Below are 24,815 nucleotides of genomic sequence, written 5' to 3'. Positions count from 1 at the left end.
AAATGCATCAGAACACAGTGTTTCAGAATAAATGACAGGATAGATATGGATTGTGGCTAACTGCTTCTCAAACCAGAAGTGGATGCAATATAAATGGGAGTGTGTACACAGCCTTCCTTAAACCAACAAAAGCAAGCAAGGAGTGTGTGTGTGTGTGTGTGTGTGTGTGTGTGTGTGCGCGCGCGCGCGCACTATTTGAGCAGGACCAGTTACAAGGGTAAGGGAGATTAACTTCACATATGCCAAAATTCCCCTCCCTGCAAAAGCTAATATTTCCCCCCTACATGATGTCTAAACATACAGCCTACTTTTCAACTATCTTCCTTTTGTGGGTGGTGGTTTTTGTTTTTTAAAGGAAATGCTGGAGCATCCCATCATGGCTCTCTTGCATCCCATCTAGTTGGACTCTAAGATGTTATGGGAGGGCGGGGGAGAAGGTGATAAAGCAGAGAGCAGGCACACTAGGGCATCCACGCACCAGTCAGATTACAGAATAATGTTTAGTTTTTAAAAGGAGAGGTGTCAAAGACTCAACCCTTTCTGAGAACATTTTCACTATTCCCAAAATGTATGGCAGAGTGTGGACTGGTTGTGGTGAGGGGAAATCATTCCATTCATTCTCTCCAGGGCACTGAAAAGTAATAAATGAATAGCCCCATAAGCTGATGCCTGCCCACAGCATATTTCCTACCCCGACTGTAACTTCAGTGGTTGGGCACTAAGGCCATAGAGAAGTCTTGTTTATTCACTAGACTCCACTACCTGAACAGCTTACGCAACCATGAAAAATGCATAAACAAAAATGACTTTAAAGAAAACAGAATTGAAACACATAAAGCACACTTTACATTTTCATGAAAGGCAGGCAAGTGATTAAAAACAGCTGATAAACTTTGGGGGAAGAGGGGATTTGCAACTAAAAGCATGCTGTAACACATTAGGGAAGGGAGAAGTTACTACATATGTGAGTTGCTTTATATTTTTATGAATGAATAAAAAACAGCCATGTTAGCACTAGGTAGTCTACGAGTCGATAAAGAGCAGCTTTTTTCAGAAATAAAAATGGCTAGCCAAAAACAAATAATGGCTTGTTAAAAAAAATTAAATAGCATTGTTATTTTTTTACAGAAAGGCAGGAACCCTCTACAAAACATCAGAATGTATGTGGCTGGATGCTGAATGAAAACTTGATGAGTTAAAAGCCATATTACAAAGGATGACTTCTGGCACTTTTCTTTGTAAGTGATTAATAGGAATATGTTATATGTCAAAAATACCTCATTAAAACATAATGTCATCTATTTGAAGTCTTACTCTGATGTAAACGGTGTTGAAGGAAAAAAATGAAACACAACTGATCAAATATAAATAATTGTTGTGATGACTAAAATTAAGCAAAGTGCATCTTTATGAAAAAGTATTTTACTTTTTAAGAGTTTCCATTTAGATAAAAAAGCAATAACCAATGTTTCTCACAAATGTCAAGTTAAAAGTATTTTACTTTTTAAAGCTATCAGGAGTGTCACATCCATACTTCACAACTGAAAATCAAATGTTGGGTGGGCACTGAGGCACCCAGCTACATTGTTGAATTTTGCAATTGCACAAAGTTGCAGGCCTTTTGCTTTATATAATAAAGCAGCAAGATAAGATTAAAACTTACAAGGCAGGTAGTACATTTATCTGAGGAACCGTTGCAACAACAAAGGAAGGCTGGTACAATCACCAAAGCTATTCCCCTCCCCCGGGTTAAGAAAGCGATGCTGTCATGGAATTCATGGGACCATACAAACTAAGTACACCTTAGGTTTTATTACAGGCATTTTGGAGAGAGAAAAGGGAAAAGTAGGGCAAGCATGACTTTTCTAACTGATTGAAAGTCATTCCGGGTCAAAGAGGATGCATTCAGTATCATTCTTGGAATTGTTCAGTCTTCTAAGTCAAGTGAGGAAGCAATGAGGCATTCCACCTACCACAGCTCTGGCATCTTTTTTACAAGCTAGGCTTCTCCCAATGTTTGGTAGGCCTTGAGTCAGGTAGTCATTCTGCATCACTGAAGTCTGATCTGGACCAAGCTTGTGGCAACACTGGGTACATTCTGCCTTGCTGGCTTGTTCAGAGATAAATTCTGAACATGGGGTTTTCATAGGCGTGCCTGCTGTTTTTACTGAGGCAGAGCTATTTTGTGGGTTAATTAGATGCTGCACAGATTCATTTAATAAAGGCAGGTCTAAACTTTTGCCATAAAGCTTACTAGTTTCGTGATGTGGTTGAGATGCAGAGCTGGTTTTTAGACTATTGCAGAGGACGGAAGGAATGTGTATAGCACATTTAAGAGGCATTAATAATTCAGTTTTGTTCAGATCTGCTCCAGAATGCAGCAGATGAGCCAAGCACTCGTGGCAGGTTGGTTTAATGAGCATAAACTCGGCAGAATTTGAAGACTTCCACAATCCCGGTAGCTGTGATTCACTGGTTTCATTTTCCTTCTCCTGCAATGGCTTTAGGCTTGATCCCAGCAGTTCTGCTGTGAGAGGCATCGCATTTGGTGTCAAAGCCACCACTGAATCACTATGGCGACGGCAGCTGAAGGAACTGCTGTGCAACGCAGGTAGCAAATACTGTCGAGTACAGAAGCACTGTGTCCCAGGGGTCTCTGAGGAGGAGCACACAAGACACGTGCCAGCTTTGTCATGGAATAAGAGTGAAGGTTCGTGTTTGGCTTCTCGCTGTTCTTCTTGCAGTAACAGTTCCATTAATTTTTGCTGGTTGTTGAAACAGGAGCATGAGAGCAAGTGTGAATGACTTCTTAGGTACTGGTTGTTAGATTTAGGAGCTTCTACAACAGAAGTGCTTCTTCGCCTCTCTGAAATATTCAGCCCAACGAAAGAGCTACACAGGTACTGAACAGATGCCTGCCCTTCAGAACAGCTGGAAGAAATATCTGACCCGAAAGATTCTTGAGAAAATGAAGGAACAATAATATGTGGCTATAGAGACAGCGAGAAAACACAACAAATGAGAGAATGCTTAAAACAATAACGTTTAGGGTTCTAATTTGGTTACAGTTAAAGTAAAACACATTTGGGTTGAATTAAATGTATTGCACCTGCTTAGTTTGTTAGAGTACACAGCTAAAGCAAACATACATACTGAGTAGATAAGCATGTGTTTTTATGGCACCAATTCATATATATGGGGGAGCTTCATATATTTATGTGGGGAAACTGGACTCAGAGTCTAGAATCTGAAAAAGAATTTGTTCTTAAAGGTTATATGTGGGGATCCATAAATACAAAGTATTTTAAGGAAACTGTTATGCTTACAACTGAAGGCTGCTGGTAGGGTCCCAGCTGCTGAAGACCATGGGGCAAAGTCTGGTTTTCGCTGAGAGGTGGGCTATAAACCCGCTGAATTGCAGGAGGTATTGCATCAGGCATAGATGAGTAGATGACACTTTGCTGGCTGCTCTGGGAGTCTGAATACACGGTTGATCCCTGCCCACTGTCGAATGTGCTATCCGCTGAAGGATGATTGGGGGAAAAAATAAAGGGTGTGTTAAAAATCAAAGGAACTTAGTTCTGATCCCCAACTCACTGATGTCCCAGCTAGTCTGCAACAATGCAATGCCTATGTAATATCACAGCCTGTGCAATGGTGTGCTAGTGCAGTAGCCCATATACCTTCTCCTAAAATTATAATGCATTTATCAGCTTGCACAGCATGTCTCAGAATTGGCCCACTGCTCAAATTCACTTTAGTTGTTATACACTAAATGGATGTTGGGTTACTTTCTCTACCAATTTTCTCATTGCCATCTTTATCTGGATAGAGCCATACTGAAAAATTCATGTCAAGGCTAGCATGTTTTGCTCGTTTATGTCTACCAAACAGTATTACAGACCCATAGCACAGTGGATTTGATTATGATTTCAACTTGACATGAGTTAGCCGAACACCATGCTGGAATATTTTTTTCTCCTGTATTTTTAATTCTCTTTTATTCAGTGATGATATTACAAATTCCAAGGGGGCATATATACAGCACTGAAGCAGTCAAGTGTGCTAGAATTTTGTTACTGCAAATTTCCTCTAAAGTAGGTGTGGAATTAGGGGAAAATATTAAATGTAGGAGTGGGATGGATGGATGGATGAAAGGAAGGAACTGTTCAGCAGCCTGCTTGCATACTCCCCTGCTTAAATCAGCCTTTACGCTTTGACTTTATAGGAAATCATCATGGCCATAGCATGTCATTCAAGTCAATGTTAATGTGGAGTATTCAATAGATATTTATTGGTGCAGTCCAAAGTCCTGGTCATGCTGACACTACAATCTCTTTTCTATACAGCTCAGCGATTTGAATGTTGGTGATTCTGTGTTATATTTCCTCTGCTCATAGAGGGAGCAAAGAAGCATAGAATATGGGCTGCATGCAAAAGAAGTGTGAGCAGACTCCGGCTTACTAATGTCCATTAGCAAAATATTTTATATATATATACTTTTAGTAAAGCTGAAGGACATGTAGTAGAAAAAAACAAAAGTAATTTGGGGATATTACTTTCTGAGTGATAGAAATACAAAGAGTTCTTTGCTCTATTGTTATTTATTGCTGGGAGAAAACAACTTAAGAATTAAAGTTCAAGTGCCACTTGCTCTGCAATGATACATGGCAAAGAACAGAGAATTTTCTAGTGAAAGAGTGAGTTCAGTTTACTTTATATCAGGGTGAAGAACCTCCAACCCAGGGGTCAGATCTGGTAAGGTTCCAATTTGGCCCACACCACCTTTCAACCCCAAACGATGCACACCTGACACCATATGTGGTCATATGTGTGGGGCTGTACAGACACAGCTGGATTGGCTGCCCTACCAAGTTCCCTGCAAGGAGCTCAACTACATAGCCAATCCTTGCAGAAAGCAGTTTTGCTAGCCCTGTGCTTGATGCTTTTTCCAAGTATAGGGCTGGCAAAGCCCCAAGTACTGCGGTCCCCAAGCACCCAACAGCCAGCTGGCTGTCAAGTACTTGGGAAGCACCATGGAAGAGACTTTGACAAGTGGGCAAGAGAATCTGCCTGTTAATGTCATAAGAACATCAGGTGACTGACAGGTCACTTGCCCAAGCTGGCCTGCAGAGTTGGGGGAGATAGTGGGCAAAGAAATTCCCAAACTCTGCTTTATACGAATGCTTCCTGCCCTAGTTTCTGCATTTACAAGGACACTAGCTTATTTAACCAAACCCTAAAGCAATTTGATCCCAGCTAACCAAGCAATTTTTTTCCTGCCCCAATGGCCCTACTGATCTTGGCAGTGGCAGCAAAAAGAGGGGGGAGGGAATCGAAGCAGACACAGCACTAGGGAGGGCAGAGCCCAGGAAACTGGCTATGAGATTGATCAGCTGATGAGCAGAGAATGGGCATCAGCCCGCCTTCTCAGCTGATGTGCTTTAAATATGTCTTTGGCGTGTGAAATGTTTAAACACTATGCTATGTTATTGTATAGCTGTTATCAACAGTCCAGCATCTCCAAGTTTGATAGGGTATTATATTAAATATAATAAACATAATATAATAAACATATTAAAATAGTTTCTCTTTACAAAGCAGAAAAAGGAACATGTGCCACGCAATTCCTAACTGGAGCCAAAATCAAGATAAAGCTCAGGCTTAATAAAAGTATTTGGGAAGTTACATTTCTTCTGATTTTGGGGGGTTCAGCTCTAGCTCTCATAGGTTTGGGCCAAATCAAACCATTAGCTGATGAAAATTCACCATGGTCCAATCAATCTTCCTTTTAGTGGGGTGGGAGAAGCCACTTCAAATTTTGCTCATGTATTTGTTTATAAGCAAGACTCCATGTATTTTATAATGTAGAGATGTTTACAGCATAGATATTTTAATCTATTACAGAAATTATTTGTAACCACAAATGTGGGGGGGGGGGGGCTGGGAGTGTAACTATACAGAGTTGAAGTAGCAGTAGGAAGCCAAGTCTGGATTTTTATGGCTCATCATGTCGTGCAGAGATGCTAAATTATTTATCTTCATTTCTGCCTTCTTTGAGTATCACAGGCAGCGTAAAGGAAATTATTTATAGGGCTTTTAGACACAAAAGCACTATGCTACCATCCAAATAGCATATGATACTGGTGCTTTAAAGTACAGCAAAAAATAAAAATAAAAATGGAAGTGGTGGGATTAAACGGCATCTTATTTTTAAACATATTTATGTTTTGTAAGCAGCTCTCATTGAATAATTATTTTATAGCTAGATGTTTTAACTAATTTAGTTAAAATGTATATTGTTATTTGAGGTCTAGTTCTTATATTAGGAAATTCAATCTGTTTTACTGAAACAGAAAATTATAGTTGTCCATTATGATATTATTTCAGTTATTTCTGTAGTCAAAAATATTATGTCTCATCTTCAAATATAGTGGCCTACAAGCTTCAGCAATGAAGCAGAATTCTATTGTGCTGGTAAATATATTCAATCCTGACCCAATCCATTGTGCTTGGACAGAACAGTTTCAGAATTATAATTTTCTTGATAAGTTTTTGCAGGGGTCCTACATGACTCCTGCTGTAGGGACTATCTGCTACTATATAGAATTTTAATTCTATTAATGTTTAATTGCTTTTTAATGGTTTCCCCCCTGTGTTTTAGCTGTTCTTATTTTATCTGTAAGCCACCTTGAAACCCTGTCAGGGAAAAGGTTGGAGAATAATAATAAATAACAACAACAACAACAACAACAACAACAACAACAACAACAACAACAACTATCCATGGTGGCTGCTTGCCATATATTAGTTAGTGCTTCACTCTAGCAGGAAACACCACCTGGGATGAAAATAATAGGTGTGGAATATGTAATCTCATCAGGAAGTAAGTTGCAAGAACACCTCTGTTAGTTGAAGCTCTACGCAAGGATATGCAGAGAGTGCTACCATGCTCCAGGGGTCATGTCTGACTAACATCCCCTGGAACAAGAAGGATGTCAGATACTGGCAATGCTTTGCAGCTTTCTTTGAACTGTTTAATGAAATCTTTAGCCCTCATCCCATTTTCATGTTTACTGTGTTCCAGATTCAAAGAGAACCTCTGGCCCCTGGCAGAACACCACTTCCTTCCATTTCTCTTCTCAACTGGTTGTCACTTTTTCCATCTTTCAAGTCAAATATTCCATGCTATTGTGAGCTTATGGGGCTAGTTGTTTCCCCCCCACCCTACTTTAGGATATTTTTTCCTGAAGATATTCTGAGCATCTGCAAGCCTCAGAGCTACTTTAAGCCTGCCAGCATCTCCCTCTTGTACATGCGTAGTGCTGTTTTGACTACAGCTCCATGAACATAGGAAGATTTCAACAAGAAATACAGGTCATGATAGCTAACTGCTGACCCTTGAGAAAATGTTTCTTTGCGGATCGCTTATTTTTTTTAATCACAAATACGTGGAGTGTTTGGAACCATGCATCCCAGTCGTTTTTCTTTCCCTGCCAAATTTGCTGGCACGGTAACTGTGCCTATATGATTCTATATTAGACTTAGTTTACATGCAGTGCTTTTTTCTTTAAAAAAATGTTTAGTGGTACTCTCAATTTGACTCAAGAAAATCAGCATTTTATATCGGGAAAAATAAATATAGTGGTACCTCTGGTTATGTACTTAATTTGTTCTGGAGGTCCGTTCTTAACCTGAAACAGTTCTTAACCTGAGGTACCACTTTAGCTAATGGGGCCTCCTGCTGCCGCTGCGCTGTTGGCGCGCGATTTCTGTTCTCATCCTGAGGTAAAGTTCTTAACCTGAGGTACTATTTCTGGGTTAGCAGAGTCTGTAACCCAAAGTGTTTGTAACCTGAGGTGTTTGTAACCCAAGGTACCACACTGTACAGTAAAAAGTACAAAGATTCACAAAATGTTTAGGGGTATACGTCCCCCTGCATCCCCCCAGAAAAAAGCACTGTTTACATGTATTATTCACCACCAGTGCCTTGTTATATATGCTCAGTTGGGCTTCTATGAATACTGAAACCAAGCAACTTACAGGCAAGTGAAGTGACGCTTGTGGGAAGATTCTGCTGAGAAAGATGCTGGTCAGCTTCAGGCTCTTCTGGTTCTGACAGGATGTGATGACCAGTGTGAGAAAGGTACATAACCTGAACTGGTTGTGCTTGTGGAATCTTCATTTTTTCTAAACTCTCGGGATCCCGTTGTTCTTCTGATTGCAGGAGAGGCCAAATCCTCTCTCTTCTCCACTGTATTAATGCTACTCTGTCACGTATTGACTTTGCAACAATTTTGACATCGCTCTCATGAAAAAATCCAGCATCAACCTGAAATAAAGCCATGATTGTTCAGCTGTGAATCCACATACATGTAGTTGTTCATTCAGCAGAGTATTTTCTAAAGAGTTTTCGAAGAAGTGTGATATAACGCATGCCACGGTTTTTCATAAAATAGTGACGTAGCTGCAAAACCAGCACCAGATCAAGCAACTATTATTCTATTTAAACATATGTCTGTAAATCATTCTAATTTGAAGATCACTGGAGCACCATATAAAATCAGTTGTTAGCGAGTGTTACTTTTTCAGTCAAAGCATAACAGATGGCTGACAGGAAGGGGGCATTTATAGGAATAATTAAACCCAGTGCACACTGCCATCATATTTGGCATAATCTCAGATGTCTGTTTCATGAATAACCTACAATTTTTCCAAACTGCATTGCAGCTTAAGACTACAGCTTTTCAGGAACAAAACCTTACAGAGGCTACCTCCGTTTCAAGTTTTTCAGTAAGACAGGTTTGCAGCAACGATATTTTCAAAATGGAACTAGGCATCTAGGCCAGATATTCAAGTTGCAATGTTTAAGACAATCACTCATTTTATGCTGCCTTGCATCTGAAATCTACTTTACAATTTCATTTACATGTATTAATCTCTGTATTTGAAACAGAATACATATCATAATGGAGAAAACACAGAAGACATAACAAGAGCCAGTGTGGTGTAGTGGTTAGCGTGTTGGACTAGGACCTGGGAGACCAGGGTTCAAATCTTCACTTGAACATCAAGCTCACTGGGTGACCTTTGGCCAGTCACTGCCTCTCAGCCTAACCTACCTCAGAGGGTTGCTGTGGGGATTAACTGAGGAGGGGGAGAACCATGAGCTCATTGGAGAAAAATGTGGGATATAAATTCCGTAAATAAATGCCTTTCCTATTGTGAATATATCATTTGTGCAGCTGCTCCTGCAAACGTAGGCTCACCACGCCATGTACCAATCTTTAGGTACTATGTAAAAAAAGTCATCTCATGTCACATTGACTACAATATAAGCATATTCAGCTGATATCATTTCAAAAGCTCACTTGGCACTGATACTTTTACTTTTACCTCTTGGGTTAAGTCCTGTCTTTCACCCAATCAGAAATGCATGTATTTCCATATTTATGTTAGGGTCTAAGACATGGTATGGAACTGAAACAAATTCACCCCATGATTTTTAAAATGAAAAATGACACATTAAAATATTTAAACCAAAAGGACTCAGGTGTAAGTGATTTGTGTAGTATAATTAAGCCTTTTAAAATATATGCGTGCTGATTAAAAAACTGGCATATCAGCATTAGCTTGCTGCATGGAAAAGAAACAGAGTTTACTGCAAAAATCTCATTTATTACTTAAGCAAACAAATAGATTTGGGCCCAACTGATACTGCCTAGCTTATTGGAGCCAACCTGCTTTTCATTAAATACATCCTGATTGAAGAGACAGACGAGTACAGAACACTTTTGGCTAAGCATGGCTACAGAGCTTCCTTGTTCCTTCAGGAGTACTTCCCATGAAGAACTGAATTCTTGCATAACTTCCACTGGCAACTTCACCAATGTATTTGCTAACACAGCAACTTTGTGCTTCACACAAGAGCTCTTCATATACCAAGCAAATTTATTCTATGTTGGTAAATCACAGTATGACGGACCCTATGGCAAACAATCTGAAAATTACTATACTGTACTGGAACCAGTGAGAAAAGTTTTTTGGGGGGAAACTTCCTTGTGAACAAACTATAATCATTATTCACAGATGCATCTGAATGAAGTCGAAGTAACTAGAACTATTCTGTTGGGAAACTGAGGGCTAACAGTCTTGCTCTGAGAAGATCCCAGAGGCATTCTAGCAGTGTTTTGCCAAAGGCTCAAGCACACTTACTCTGATCAGCGCCTCATATTACATATCATCTGAATGTCCACAAAAGTACATCATGCTCTTCCATATGTATGTGGGAAGAATAAAAATGTAAAGAACCGACTTGTAGAACTGATGCAGCAGTGCTTTTGCTGTAACCATCAGAAGCTAAACATAATTGTACTGAACAATGTGTATACAGTGGTACCTCTGGTTACGAACTTAATTTGTTCCGAAGGTCCGTTCTTAACCTGAAACTGTTCTTAACCTGAGGTACCACTTTAGCTAATGGGGCTTCCCGCTGCTGCTGCTGCTGCTGTGCTGCCTCAGCGTGATTTCCATTCTCATCCTGAGGTAAAATTCTTAACCTGAGGTACTACTTCCAGGTTAGCAGACTCCGTAAACCCGAAGTGTTTGTATCTCAAGGTGTTTGTAACCTGAGGTACCACTGTATAGGATTGCAACCCAAGAAATGCAGAACTAATGGTTATTTAATCATGGTTTCTTCATATCTGACTCCCCACCTTCTACTTGGGTAGCCATTTTTATGCATTGGCTACTCAGTCCTTACACCTAAAGAAGAAATCAGATCCACAGTGCCTTCCTGATATTACAAAGAAATCTGTTCTCCTGACACTGTGATTAATCTATAAATTAAGAAAGGAGCATTTGTGTTCCCATTAGACTTTTCTGTTTTATGTCCCTTCTTAACCAGCCATTGAAGTGCCACATCTATTTTGTGCTGTTGTTGAATCATAGATGGAGGGAGAGGGAAGTGGGGGGAGCAATATATATTCACTCAACGACAATAGGTATCTATCTATTCAGTATATAAAACAACTCAGCAGCAAACTTGACAAAGTTTATCCTAAAGGTATCAGTATTAAACCCTGAATAGCCCTTGTTCTTTGTTTCTGTAGTTTTTACCAAGAAATTAATTTGGACACATCTCATCTTACTGGAAAAAAGTTAGAAATGGTGCAGACTCTATTCAGTACTCTAATTCAGGATCTTTTATTCTCTAATTTCTTACCCAAGCCTTCTAAATCTCTCTGAGCTGAATCTTTGGAATGGAATTTACTTTACCAGATTTGCTCCTGGTGTCCTTTGAGATTAATGTACTACTTATATATATATTTTTGTCAGGAGAAGTTTATTTTACCATTTCTTGTGCAACATCATCAGGAGTTTCCTTCTCCAGATCAAAAGTAAACTCAATGGCTCCATTATCTTTGGGTTTTCCTTTCAGTTTCTTAGGATCTTCTACCCAGAGTCTTAAGGCAATAGAGGATTTCCTACCATCATCTTCTTCTGCAAGTTCCACTCTTACCCCAGTATCTTCAGCAAAAAAGGCATGGCTTAGTAAATCTTTAATTTCATATCTGGAACAAGGACAAATTACAAAAACCGTATTAAGGCACTACAGATTTTAATACATTTTAAAACCAAACAAAACTCTGTATCACACAAAAACCAGCAGAGGGGCCTTCAGTAATTAAAACAAAAACTGAAGGAGCCTAACCAATAACAAAGGAAACAATGGATATATTTTAGGAAAGAAGCCTGGAGCAAAAGTCTCTCTAATGTTTTCAGGCTCTAACCAAGTTTGTAGATGTACATTAAACATTTGGGACAACATTTTTAGAATGTAAGAACAGTGATGCTAGATCAGTATAAGGAATGCAACTTCTTTTCAGCAGTGACCATCCAACAAGCTCACAAGCATAATGTGAAATCCTCTGGCCTTTTCCTAATTTGTACCTCAGTATTCAAAGATATACTTTATCTGAACGTGGAGACTCCATTTTGCTACCATGGCTGATAGAACAGAATTGTGCTCCATTAATTTGCCTACTTTTAACACAATCTGATTAATTATTTTATTCATTTCTTTAAGTGGATTTATTCCACTCTATTTTATAGAGGCACCATATCAAAGAGGCACTAATTGCAACAGGCATGGCTTTGCCTGGATTACTCTCTTGTTTCTTTGCCCACATCCAGTCCTTCCATGATCACAAGCAATGGTTTAGAACCTCCACCTTCCCTCTTGAGCCTGATGGGAAAGAATGGTGGAGCTGTGCATCATCAGCATACTGATGGCACAAAACTCCAAATCCCCAGGTGATCTCACCAGAGGTTTCATGTAGATGTTGAACAGTATAGGGGGTAGGATAAAACCTTGTGAAATACTGTATGCCAATGTATCCCCCAAAACTATTCCCCAGGAAGAACCCAAACTGCTGCAATCTGGTGCCCCTCAAATTAATCTTGTATAGGCAATCAAGTAGGATTGGTCTAGCAAAACCACCAGGAAAACACTTGCCCTGTCTAGCTACCAAGGGAACAGAATTGGGCCAGAACCAAACAGAAAAGAATCCAGATCACATGTTTTATCCAAGAAAACTTGTAGGAAAACCTTAAGCCTTAGAGTTGCATCAGCTGGAACTGGATGTTCTCCTGTTATCCTCTCTCTGCCACAAACACAAAAGTCAGTTTAATATCTACTCAGTGATGAAACACACCTCTCTTCTTTATTTTTGCAAATGCATTCTCCAATTATCTCCTTAATTTCAGGGTCGGTAACTTTATCAAAACTTGCTGGTTTGACACCCTGCAAGGAAAAACAAATCAGTCTTAGGTCTACTCAGAATAGATTTCAGTTCAACAGTATTGAATTACTAGCAAACTTACTTTGGGTAGCTATTTGGTCTAATGCAAAACAATAGTATAGTATCTTCTGTAATCATGGTAAAGCAAAGATCAAACTAATTTGAAACTTAAATGGTAGAATTCTTTTCTATGGCATCTTCTGAAATCAACATATGTGCATACAGAACAGCTTGGATCCATAGCAGAGGATTTGCATCCAAAGTGTCCTTTCGCTCACAGAAGGTATCTTCCACAAGCAGAAGGGCAGCCTGCGATCCAAGCTAATATTAAGAAAATACATCAGAGGAAATTAATGAAGATACTGAGAAGGACAACGGTTCTATTTCCCATTTTAGAATGTTACCAGTCCTCTAGTTATGAGGTTCAACACAAATGTACAACATAACCAGATTTCAAGGATCAGAATAACATTTGTAGGATCATACACAACCTCCACTCACACAACCCAGGTTGAACATGGTGAATCTATAGTCCCAAAACATTACTATGTTGTGATTTCTAAGATTGTTGTGAATCAATTGTAGATTACACAGTATTATTTGAGATTAATTTCTATTGAGGTAGCGAAACAGAAAGCTCTAGTGCATTTCTTACCACATCAAGCTGAGGAGATTAACAAGAACCAATTATTTATGCATGTAACAAAGGCACGGTTGCCTTTTCTTTTCTTTTAATGAAAATTAGCTTTGGGCTCTATGGTTCTGATTACAGGGTAGGTGGAAATGGGAATGGGTGGGTGTGAAAATAGAACTTATTAAACCATTTTCTTAACAGTTATCATCCCCACCCCACAAAAATTGTCCACATGCTTTCCTTGTCCTCCCTGTAGGGTTCCAGATGTGTGTTGATCCTAATAAACACCCATATTTATTTTGAACACAAAACAGCTAGTAGGGATAGATTAAGTGCCTATCCTAATGAAATAGTCATTATGGAGAGGCCACTTGACATAAACAGAGGGGGCTGCTCCACACAGCGAGATATTCATTTTAGCAAATCCTCATACGGGTTTGTTGCCACCTCTGTGTGAGAACTGCTCCACTACAAATTGTTTCAACAGAAATGCTTGGCTGAGGCACAGAAACCAACAGCGTGGCTGTTGCACACGAGAAAGAGGCTCCTCAGCTGAAACAGTCAGCACTTTGTGCGACGACCATCTTATGTTAAACTTTCCTTATGCTATTAAAAGGAAAGCAGTTCTTCATTATACTTTTGAACACTTCCCCCCTGCTAATGCTTTATTCATCCTCCACCCCACTGAAGCCTTATTCATCTTTTAAAGAACTGGATCAAAAATATATGAGGGATATGGAATCCTCCTTAATCCTAGAACAGAAGACTAAATGTTTCATGTATCATATAAGACACAATTTCAATATGGTGACATGAAGGGAGAGTATTGGCGAGTGGGGTTAAAATACTAGACAAAACTGGCAGACTAATGGAACGTTCTGCTCAACCTGCCATAAAACACAACTCTGGAGAGCATTCAACTGTTTCAAAAATAGCAGTATGGCAGGCCACAGAGATGTTTTATGGCCTACAGAAAAACTCCTGAAGAGTGGGCATTGTTGGTTTTAGGAAACAGCAACTTGTTTCTACCGTCTTAGCATTTTAAACCATTTGTCTGTTGATCAGTTTAGTTATCAAATATCACAAGATGACTTGCGACTGGAGGGAAGAGGATTCTGTCAGGACAAGAGAACTTGAAAATAAAAGCTGCCCAGTAAGCATCCTGAGCAAAACAAAACAAATCAAAAGCTAAACCCTTGACACAATGCCCACCCAAACCTATATACAGTGGTGCCCCGCAAGACGAAATTAATTCGTTCCGCAATTTTTGTCGTCTAGCGAATTTTTCGTCTTGCGAAGCACGGTTTCCCATAGGAATGCATTGAAAATCAATTAATGCGTTCCTAGGGAAACCGCTTGCCAGGCTGGCGGTGCGGAGAAGGGCTTTTCTCCCCACCGCAAGCCTTCAGCACAGGTACGGGAACAGAGGGGAAGGCGCGCAGCGCTTTCCCTCTGTTCCCGGGGCTTGCGTGGGAGGAGGGTTTTTCCTCCCCACCGCCAACATTCAGAACAGCATTCTGAATGTTGGCGGTGGGAAGGAAAACCCTTCTCCCACCCCAAGTCTTCAGGACAGCCATCCGAAGGCTGGCGCGGGGAGAAGGTCTCTCCGCCGCCCCCCACACCAGGCTTCGGTGCATCCTTCAGAGGCTGCTGCCATAGTCACGCGTCACAACTCCAGCTGGGAGAGGGTCGCGGGGCTATGGTTTCTTTAGCCCCGCGCGCGCTCTCCCGGCTGGAGAGGTGACGGGCGCCTATGGAGGTTCCTGCCATATGCGCGCGTCACAACTCCAGCTGGGAGAGGGTCGCGGGGGGCTGGTTTAGCCCCGCGCGCGCTCTCCTGGCTGGAGAGGTGACGGGCGCCTATGGAGGTTCCTATGGAGCTGTTCCTGGAACAGCTTTCCGAAGTGGAGCGGCTGGGGCAGGTGACCCCGCCCCCGCCCCACTTAGGAACAGCTGCAAAAGACGTCAGGGGGAAGCGGGGAAGCGAAGCGCTTCGCTTCCCCGCTTCCCCCGACGTCTTTTGCAGCAAGGGGCTGCAGGGAGATCGCTATCTCCCCCCATCCCCTTGCTTCAGAAGAGGTCCGGGGGAAGCGGGGAAGCGAAGCGCTTCGCTTCCCCGCTTCCCCCGACGTCTTTTGCAGCAAGGGGCTGCAGGGAGATCGCTATCTCCCCCCATCCCCTTGCTTCAGAAGAGGTCCGGGGGAAGCGGGGAAGCGAAGCGCTTCGCTTCCCCGCTTCCCCCGACGTCTTTTGCAGCAAGGGGCTGCAGGGAGATCGCTATCTCCCCCCATCCCCTTGCTTCAGAAGAGGTCCGGGGGAAGCGGGGAAGCGAAGCGCTTCGCTTCCCCGCTTCCCCCGACGTCTTTTGCAGCAAGGGGCTGCAGGGAGATCGCTATCTCCCCCCATCCCCTTGCTTCAGAAGAGGTCCGGTGGAAGCGGGGAAGCGAAGCGCTTCGCTTCCCCGCTTCCCCCGGACGTCTTTTGCAGCAAGGGGCTGCAGGGAGATCGCTATCTCCCCGCAGCCCCTTGCTTCAAAAGAGAAGACCCGCTGTCCCCGGGGCAAGCTTCGTTTTGCGAAGCAAGCCCATAGGGGAATTCGTCTTGCGAGGCAAATCGCGGACGAAAAAACCTTTCGTCTAGCGAGTTTTTTGTCTTGCGAGGCGTTCGTCTTGCGGGGCACTACTGTATATCAGATGGATATACAAGCTGGTTCATTAAGCCAGTTCTGATTCCTGTCTAGGAAATGCCAATTTTGTATTATTTTAAAATGTTTTAAGTGCTTCATCCAGTGCTTCATGAATTTTGGCAGCTCGTTATCTTTTGGGGTATTGGAATTTCAAACAGGGATGAACTCACCAATCAATTTAACTGGTAGTGTGGTCAACTAGACCTTTAGTGGAGGTGAAGGGAAGCAATTCTAATCAGCAAGGATGAAAGTTAAGGTCACACTTTTTGGAAGTGGTTTTGATCCCTATGTTTTACTTAAAGAGATTTTGAAGAATAAAAATGGGGTTGTATCCATTGCTAGTCAGTAGACCCATTAAAATTAATAAATTAAGTTAGGCATGCCAATTAATTTCAGTAGGGCTACTCCAAGTATGGCTAACATTGATGCCAACCCTTAGTTTCCTGCTAACAATGAGCAAGTGTAAGTTTAATGAGTAAATTTAATAATTTATCCACTATAAAGCACCTATCTTGAGCTTTATGCGACTTCCTAATTTATTTAAATTTAATCAATCAATCAGTTAAAAAGCAGGAAATTAAGCAGCTAAGATTTTTAACTGGCCATGAGCTTAATTCACATACATATATTGACTTGCCCGTTAAATTTCATAACCATTCTCTATCTTTGTTGATAGCATTTGGGTTCAGATAAATGTTGTCTACACATTTTAAGTGTGCATTTTAGGGACCTAATACATGCCTATAAAACAGTGGTTCCTTGTGAAAATGGCAACTGTGCCTCTACAACATGATTAGTGGGAAGAATAAGCTGTTGCCTTGTGCATTCTGCCTATAATCCTATATGCAAGCAAGGCATGTATCCACACAAAGAGCGATACATATCATGTCACATGTCTTTTTTCTAGGCAGGCTATCTTTATCAAACATCTACATTTCTTCATCCAAAGAACATTTAATTCTACATTCAGAGTTTGGAGCGTTGCATTTTCCACTGTGGACAGACTTAGGACAGTTATTTCAAGCTTTGAAAGCATACTTTGTATTACGGAGATTTAATCACTTTATGAAAGAGATCCATTCTAGGCTATTCACAAAGGGCATTAACAAGAATCTGGCATAATAGTAACTAAATTATGTTGACAAAATGTACCCAACTAGGCAAAGATTTTGTCACATGAAAGAGAAGCACTAATAATTATGACTGGAATGTACATTGTTCTGTTTTCCTAAGACCTAAAATAATTAGCATTTCACATTACTTTGACTCAATAATCATCACAACAGCTCTGTAAGGTAGGCAACTATTATTAGCATCATGTTACAGACAGAAGCTCAGACTAAATACCAAAGAAAGAAAGAAAGAAAGAAAGAAAGAAAGAAAGAAAGAAAGAAAGAAAGAAAGAAAGAAAAGCAGCTGCCAAGGGCTGTAAATTTGATCAGGGAAGTTATGGAGAATTAAGGACTACTTAATCTGTTTCCCAAGGGCCTTTTCTGAACAAGATGCTGTTCCACTAAGGGAAAATTATATATTTTACTTTACATGTCAATAAATATGGAAACATGAAGAAGACACTGAAAATTTCAGCAGCAACAGGACATTATGATCACTTTTATTTGAGCCATATTGTCTTCATAATTATACAAAAATGTGACTTAACAATAAAAAATACACCACAAGTTAAGAGAGGAAATGCCCATTTATGAAGCCACTTACACAGGTTACTTTCCTGTAAATTTGAGCAGCATTCTGGCATTCTGAATATGGATATTCTGAGGTAGCCATTTCCAACATACACATTCCAAAAGCATATACATCCACGGATTCATCATAGTGTTCTTCATACATCTCTGGAGCCATAAATTCTGGAGTACCTGAACATAAAGAAAAAGCATTTGACTTTGACTTAGAACACTTTTCTCTTTGTGCATTTAGAAATAAGTGAATTCATCAAACCCAGAGCTATTGAGAGTTTGCTGTTTGGGAAGTCAATGTGTTTGAATGACTTTAATGTTCAGTTTTATCGTGATAGTGTTGTGTGTATGGCTTTGGTATTCGTTGTGTAGTTATTGTATGCCAGTCTGGTATCACTGCTGATAAAGGGCAGCCAATAGATCCAACCAATTTATCAATGAATGCACTAGCTGATGCATCACATTGGCTGTGTGATAGCAACCATGATACATTATTTAACACTATATATAATAGTTATGCCACTGTGTTCTGACACTACGAAGGTGCACTTCCTACATCCATTTAATGTGAAACCAAGGATTACTACAGAAGCTATATTCTACTGACAGAATTCTGAGCCCATGTGAAAGCCTGAATAAATAGCTTAATTACCGTTTCAAAACTTGGAGATGACAACTTTTAAAAATAGGTGATTTACAAGCCTTGCACAATTTTCATTTAGGTAATAATAATAATAATAATAATAGAACAGAAATCACATCAGTATAGAACAAAATCCACCCAGAGGGTTAACAGGGGCTTGGTAATTAAGATATGTTATATCAGAACAGTCTTGTCAAACAGGTAACAAACAGAACAATCTCTTCTTCCCTGGAGGCATACAGCTCACCAACAATAGTGGGATACCCATAAGGAAATGTCCAGAACATTGTAACACAAAGCAATTAGGCATATTGTAAAACATGATGTATAGTATAACTAGAACATAAAAAGATCTGGGTGAGTAGAACGTTTGGTTAATGATGCAGTAAACGAAAGCGGCTGTGCAGAACAACAGAAGAACATGTGTGCATGCCCATAAAATGTGTTTTCAAATATGTTTATGCATCAATTCTTTTTCTGTACATCCCTAGGAAAGAGGAGAGAAATGTTATGAATTCAGTAATGTGAAATTGGTTTAAATAAAGAAGATTTTACCCAAGGAATGCTACGGAGAATAAAACACGCAGCATTATTCCATAAATCAACAGTGGGACACTGTGTTTGTCTACTCAAATATTGATCTCAATGGGACTAACTTCCAGATAAGTGTGTATAGCAGCATATCCTTAGGAAACCTCTCCAGGTCCTGACACCGTTCATTGCTTGCTGCCAAAACTGGGCTCCCCAGATTAAAGCTCCTCAGCACCTTCTCTTTACATACTGGACTGCTTGTTCAGAGTTTCGGTGGTGAGGCTGGAGCATTTCTCTGCCAATTTGCCTCATGCTGGCAGAGTGCTCTCAATACCTTACTTGCCCTATGACAAGGGGAGAAAGCTGCGACAAGATCCAGCCTCATCAGCTGCCTCGTTGTTCTTGTTGCCAAGATGCTCACAACCGGCACTGGCACTTATAATCACAGAGTCAGGAAGTACTGTAAAACTGCAGATTTCCTTCTGTGCTCTGACATCAACCCAACCCAGCCCACAGAGATAGAGAAGGGGTGGCTTTGAAGAGAGGCTGTCCAGGCAGAGAAAGAGACAAGGGGAGGGGAAACTCTATGTGAATCCCTACAGACCCTGCTTGCATGTTCTGGGGAGATGACCATTCCAAGGATAAATAGTGCCCTCCGGAGAACAATCTGTTACCACACACAAACAGAGCTCCACTGCAATGTCCTATCAGATTTCAGCCCTGCCCAGACCTGGAACCTGGGGATTTCTTAGACTCCTCAGAGGAGTAGTCGTGGAGCAGAACAATCCCACAGATCTCCATGTTGCATGCCCTATGGCTGGCTGCTATGCACCTGGTGAAGGCATTCTTAGCATGAAGCTGGAGCCATAAGGGACACTATGCCTGCTACCCTGCTGCCTATCCTGATGTAGAACAGCCCTGACTGACAACTGCATGTATGTGTCTTCCTCTTTCAGGATCACCTCTATCCCAGACGCTGATCAGTGAAGTTTATGACTTTGCTATATATGTTGTTGTGGACTGTGCTCAGTTTCATGGGCAAGTTGCTCGTTTTCAAATCTCACCAGTTTGCCTTCTATTAAATGGGTTTTGGAAACAGGAGCAAATACCATGAGTTTCACCTGTTGCTAACCTTGGCTCTGCCTACCATGCCCTCCACTGCACCAGGCGCAATGGGCACAAACTACATTGCTTAAAAAAACCAGGCTCATCACAAATCTGGGCATTGTTTAATCTAATGGAGTCATCCTGACCAGTTCCAGCAACCTCACAAAATGAAATTCAAAGTAAAAAAACCATAAAAACTTAGCTGCCAGTATGCCACAGCTAGGATCAAGGTGCTGGTTTGGTATACACAACCTTATGCAGCTTGGGACCAGGAAATCTAAAAGATTCCCTCACCCTGCTGCATAGCCAACAGATCCCTGCTCACCAGGGATCTGAAGCCTCCAGAGCTTGGCAGGAGCTCCCGCTGTGCTCCAGAGGCTTCGGGTTGCCTTCATAGAAGCCAGGAGAGTGAAAGGGGTCGGTGCGCACCGACCCCTCTCGCTCTCCAGGCTTCAAAGATAGCCGCCTGAAGCCTCCGGAGCGCAGCAGGAACTCCTGCTGCGCTCCGGAGGCTTCGGGTTCCTTTCACTAGTGGCGTAGCGTGGGGGGTGCAGGGGGGGCCGGCTGCACCGGGCGCAACATCTGGGGGTTAGGGTTAGGGGGAGCAAATCCACGGGTTAGGGGGCGCAAATTACTTGCCTTGCCCCCGGGTGCTGACAACCCATGCTACACCACTGCCTTTCACTGAAGGGTAGGTGCCCCTTCAGCTAAGGCGCAGCGCCCCTTCAGCTAAGCGGGAGGAGAAATGGAAGGGGCTCTGTTTCTCCTGCCACTTCGCTGAAGGGGCGCTGCGCAGAGAGGGGGGTTTTCTTCTTCTTGTTCTCCCCATCTAAAACAAGGTGCGTCCTACAGAGCGAAAAATACAGTATATATGAAATTCTTCTATCCTTTTCTAATATACCAACTGTTTTATCTATGTCATTACAGTGGTACCTCGAGTTACAAATGCCTCTGGTTACAAAACGCTTCAGGTTACAAACTCTGCTAACCTGGAAGAGTTACCTCGAGTTTAGAACTTTGCCCCAGGATGAGAACGGAAATCGTGTGCCGGCGGCGCAGAGGCAGCAAGAGGCCCCATTAGCGAAAACATGCCTCTAAGAACAGTTTCAGGTTAAGAACAGACCTCTGGAATGAATTAAGTTCATAACAAGAGGTACCACTGTATATAGTAAGTTGCTTTGGGATACCTCATGGAAAGTGATTCATAAATGAAATAAACAAGCAAGCAAACAAAGCAGATAAAACATCACTATAACAGTTAAAATAAAATAGCCAGCTAAAATAGATTACAATAAATTACAGATTATCTTGAGCGCTGAAGTCCCTTTTTTAAAAAATAAAAAATTATTTTTAATCCTGCCAATATACAGTCATTAGAGATGAAGCTAGCCAAGCTTCCCTTGGCACTGAGTTCCTGAGTCAGTTGAATCAGAGCCCCCCCCCCCCCGAGTATAATTATTACTGGTATGCTGGCTCCAGTAAAAAAGACGAAGTAATGTGATGATACCATATACTGAATCAAACTATTAGGGGGACATTAATTAGCTCTTTGAAGAGCAAAAAGAACCAAAATCTTACCACAAATGCTAGGCTGAGAAAAGGCATGATTGTCCCATCATTGCAGCTAAATTGAACAGAAGATGCACTTTGATTTGGTTATGATTACATTAAGACTAAAATCCTTTACTCACTTGGCTGTTAGTAAGTCTCACTCTGTGCAGCTGACAACTGAGTAGGCATGTCTAGGTTTGCAGCATAAAGCAATTATGGTAAAAAAACAAAACCATAATTTTAACAAGATGATGGCTAAGTGAAGCCCACACAAAGTCTGAGCTTCTTCTATAACAAAGAAAATTATTATTTTTTTAGGAAATCCAACAGGTTGAAAAATTATGAGTTAGGAAAACGTACCATTCCAGAAGCTGCCATAGGAAGATAATTTTATAGCAGTTGTAAGGCACTTCAACGTAGTTTCCACAAAAATTATAAAAAGTGATTTGTTTGTTTTTGGGGGGTCTGTTATCCATGTTATAATAATTTACAGATTTGTAGATGGAAATACCTTGCTTATAAGATTGGAGGAGACAATTGCTAAGGAAAAATGTCTTACCTATTACACTTTTGGCAAATGAAGCTCTTTTGAGAGTTGCCAGACCTAAATCTCCTATCTTCACAGATCCAGTTGGACCAGTTATAAAAATATTGTCACATTTTAAGTCTCTGTGAATGATTGGTGGAGTTCTAGTGTGCAGAAAATGGAGACCCTTCAGGATTTGCCGGCACCAGCTACGAAGGACTTTTGGTTTCATCACTTTAAATCTCTTCAAATAACTGGAATAAAAACATATCAGACAGAAGAAAAATCAATGCTACATTGAGAATTAAAGACCGCACAACAGTGATGTTACATTAATATGTATTTTAGATAACTGCATTTGGTAAAAGGTAATATCTGTGTCTATTTTAGAAACTAGATGGAGGTCTTACCATGGATGATCAATATTAACTCAGTCCACTCAGAGCCTAAAACATTAAAGACCATGCATTCAAATGATATGAGGGATCATGTATAATTTGAAACTGATGTATGAATACCTGCATTCTGCTGGCTCAGGGGAGGGGGAGTAGCTTTGCTGGAAAGTGCTTGCAAAACTACAGATTTGGTGCTAATATGTGGCAGAAGTCCCTGCTATAAATTTACTGACATCTATCAACTCAAATCTAAGTAATTAAGAAGTTGTGCTGTGGCCTTGAAATGTTGAGTGATGTGTTCATATGTTCATATACCAGGTGGTGGGGAAGGAATATACAGCGTATTCTCATGAGCAGCGGAACATTTATTCTTCTGATGCCATCATCAAGCTGAACATGATCATCAGCACCATAAACCATTAATTAGGATGATTCAGATTAACAAAACAAAATTAACAGTTTGGTTTCAATGAGCCAAATGCTTCTTTTCCTCCTCTCTCATCAGCAGAGGATTGGTTTATTGTGGCTTAATAATAAATTGTGTTGACGCTCTGAATCTCTACATTCATCTTTCATGTGTAAAACAGAGGGGAAGAGGAAATAAGGGCAGAACAGCTACTGGTTACATAACAAAACAGACTAGGACAGAATGGCAGTGAAACTCTGCCTTCAGCTCAGTTAAGATCAAAGACAGATAAGCTATTAGAAGGAAAGATACCTTCAATTCATGATAATGGAATATTTTCAAATGAAGCGAGTGGTTTGCCCAAATACCTCATTTGGTAAACTATGCACTGTTTGATTTGTCCAATGCTTACGTTTTCAGGGTTCCAGATGTCATCAGTTCTGTAACCAGCACAATACATCTCTTTCCTTTTAAACACGATTCCCAAAAGTCATAAAACCTAACAATGTTCGGATGCTGAAGACCTTTCAACATCTCTGCTTCCTCTTTAAATCTCTGCCGTTCCACTTTCGTCAGCTTTCGGTCCTGTGTTTCAGAAGAAATTGCTTATTAGTAGCTGGCTTAAGAAAACTGGCTTGGCTCTAAGGCTCCTACTGTGGTAGCAAAAAAAACAACAACACACATTTCTGCTCACAGGATTTTATCCATGCCTCTAGAAAACCAGCTCTGGTGCACCTGCTTAACCCTCTGGGGTTGGATTTTTAAAAAAGACACAGGTGGGAAGAAAAATCAACAGCAGCACATGTGAAGATGAGGTACCTACACAGTAAGATCTTTGAACCTAAGCCATTATCTTCACTATCAGTTAAATAGGAGCTACTGCAAATATATCTATAAAGTTCAACCATGATTACAAATCTTTCTGGTTTAACATAAGAGCAGAGACCTGAATAATATGAATCAAAAGGTTTATCAAAAGGATTTTTATCCTAATTTTGCTGTAACGAATAGCATGCCTTCATTTAATTAAATTCAAAGGCAAAGGGGTATAATGAAGCAAGCATCTGATTATCTTAACATATTACAGTTTCTAACCAACATAATAATGTATGATTAGCAGAAGTGATACTCGCTTTATGATTCTAGCTTCAAAGAACTCTCATTCCAGGCCATTTTTCTCTATGACCGTGTTCAGGCACTCACAACTGTGGTTTTCCCCAATATTGCAGCATATGACCATCAACCCCATGGGTAGGCAAACTAAGGCCTGGGGGCTGGATCCGGCCCAATTGCCTTCTAAATTTGGCCCATGGACGGTCCGGAAATCAGCGTGTTTTTACATGAGTAGAATGTGTCCTTTTATTTAAAATGCATCTCTGGGTTATTTGTGGGACATAGGAATTCATTCCCCCCCCCCCAAATAATATAGTCCGGCCTCCCACAAGGTCTGAGGGACAGTGCACCAGCCCCCTGCTGAAAAAGTTTGCTCACCCCTGATCAACTCTAAGGGGGAAACAGCAGCCCAAAAAGTAGTACAGTAGTGACTTGGTGAAGGCAGAATTTAAGGTAATTTGTACTAACCTATCAATTATTTGGCTACAGTCTTCTAGTGTTTACTAATGGTTCTTTTATCCATTAAATATGGGCGCTGTTAAATAGGTTTCAGTCAAGTTTGAATCAAGTGTGAAGGCTGTTTGACCCAGAAGCTCAATTCTCATTACAGAAATGATCTTACACCAAAATCCTGGATTAAAGAGGAGCTTTATCTAAAAAAAAACAAAACTAGAAAGATAACTCAAAATAGCCCTTTACCCAATTAATAAGTACTGGGCAGAATAA

At 40.8% G+C, this 24,815-nt stretch overlaps 1 protein-coding gene across 14 annotated transcripts in view; it reads right to left on the bottom strand.

The window, feature by feature from the left end:
* WNK2 (WNK lysine deficient protein kinase 2) overlaps positions 1-24,815 on the bottom strand; it is a 108,768-nt gene that overhangs the window by 57,482 nt on the left and 26,471 nt on the right. For all 14 annotated transcript variants that reach the window (XR_014005588.1, XM_081185199.1, XM_081185204.1 and 11 more), the window contains exons 3-9: positions 23,389-23,561; positions 22,209-22,429; positions 17,840-17,997; positions 12,717-12,805; positions 11,354-11,573; positions 8,044-8,332; positions 3,327-3,523 (exon numbers count right to left, since the gene is read on the bottom strand). Coding sequence is in view for 13 of the 14 variants with exons in the window: in XM_081185199.1 (XP_081041325.1) it covers positions 3,327-3,523; positions 8,044-8,332; positions 11,354-11,573; positions 12,717-12,805; positions 17,840-17,997; positions 22,209-22,429; positions 23,389-23,561 (1,347 nt within the window). In the remaining variant the exon portion in view is untranslated. The remainder of the gene's footprint in view (positions 1-3,326; positions 3,524-8,043; positions 8,333-11,353; positions 11,574-12,716; positions 12,806-17,839; positions 17,998-22,208; positions 22,430-23,388; positions 23,562-24,815) is intronic.

The sequence above is a fragment of the Podarcis bocagei genome, assembly GCF_964188305.1.
Source record: "Podarcis bocagei genome assembly, chromosome: 2".
NCBI classification, from domain to species: Eukaryota; Metazoa; Chordata; class Lepidosauria; order Squamata; family Lacertidae; genus Podarcis; species Podarcis bocagei.
The sequence above is the reverse complement of the archived record's forward strand: the minus strand, read 5'-3'. Positions and strand labels throughout refer to the sequence as shown.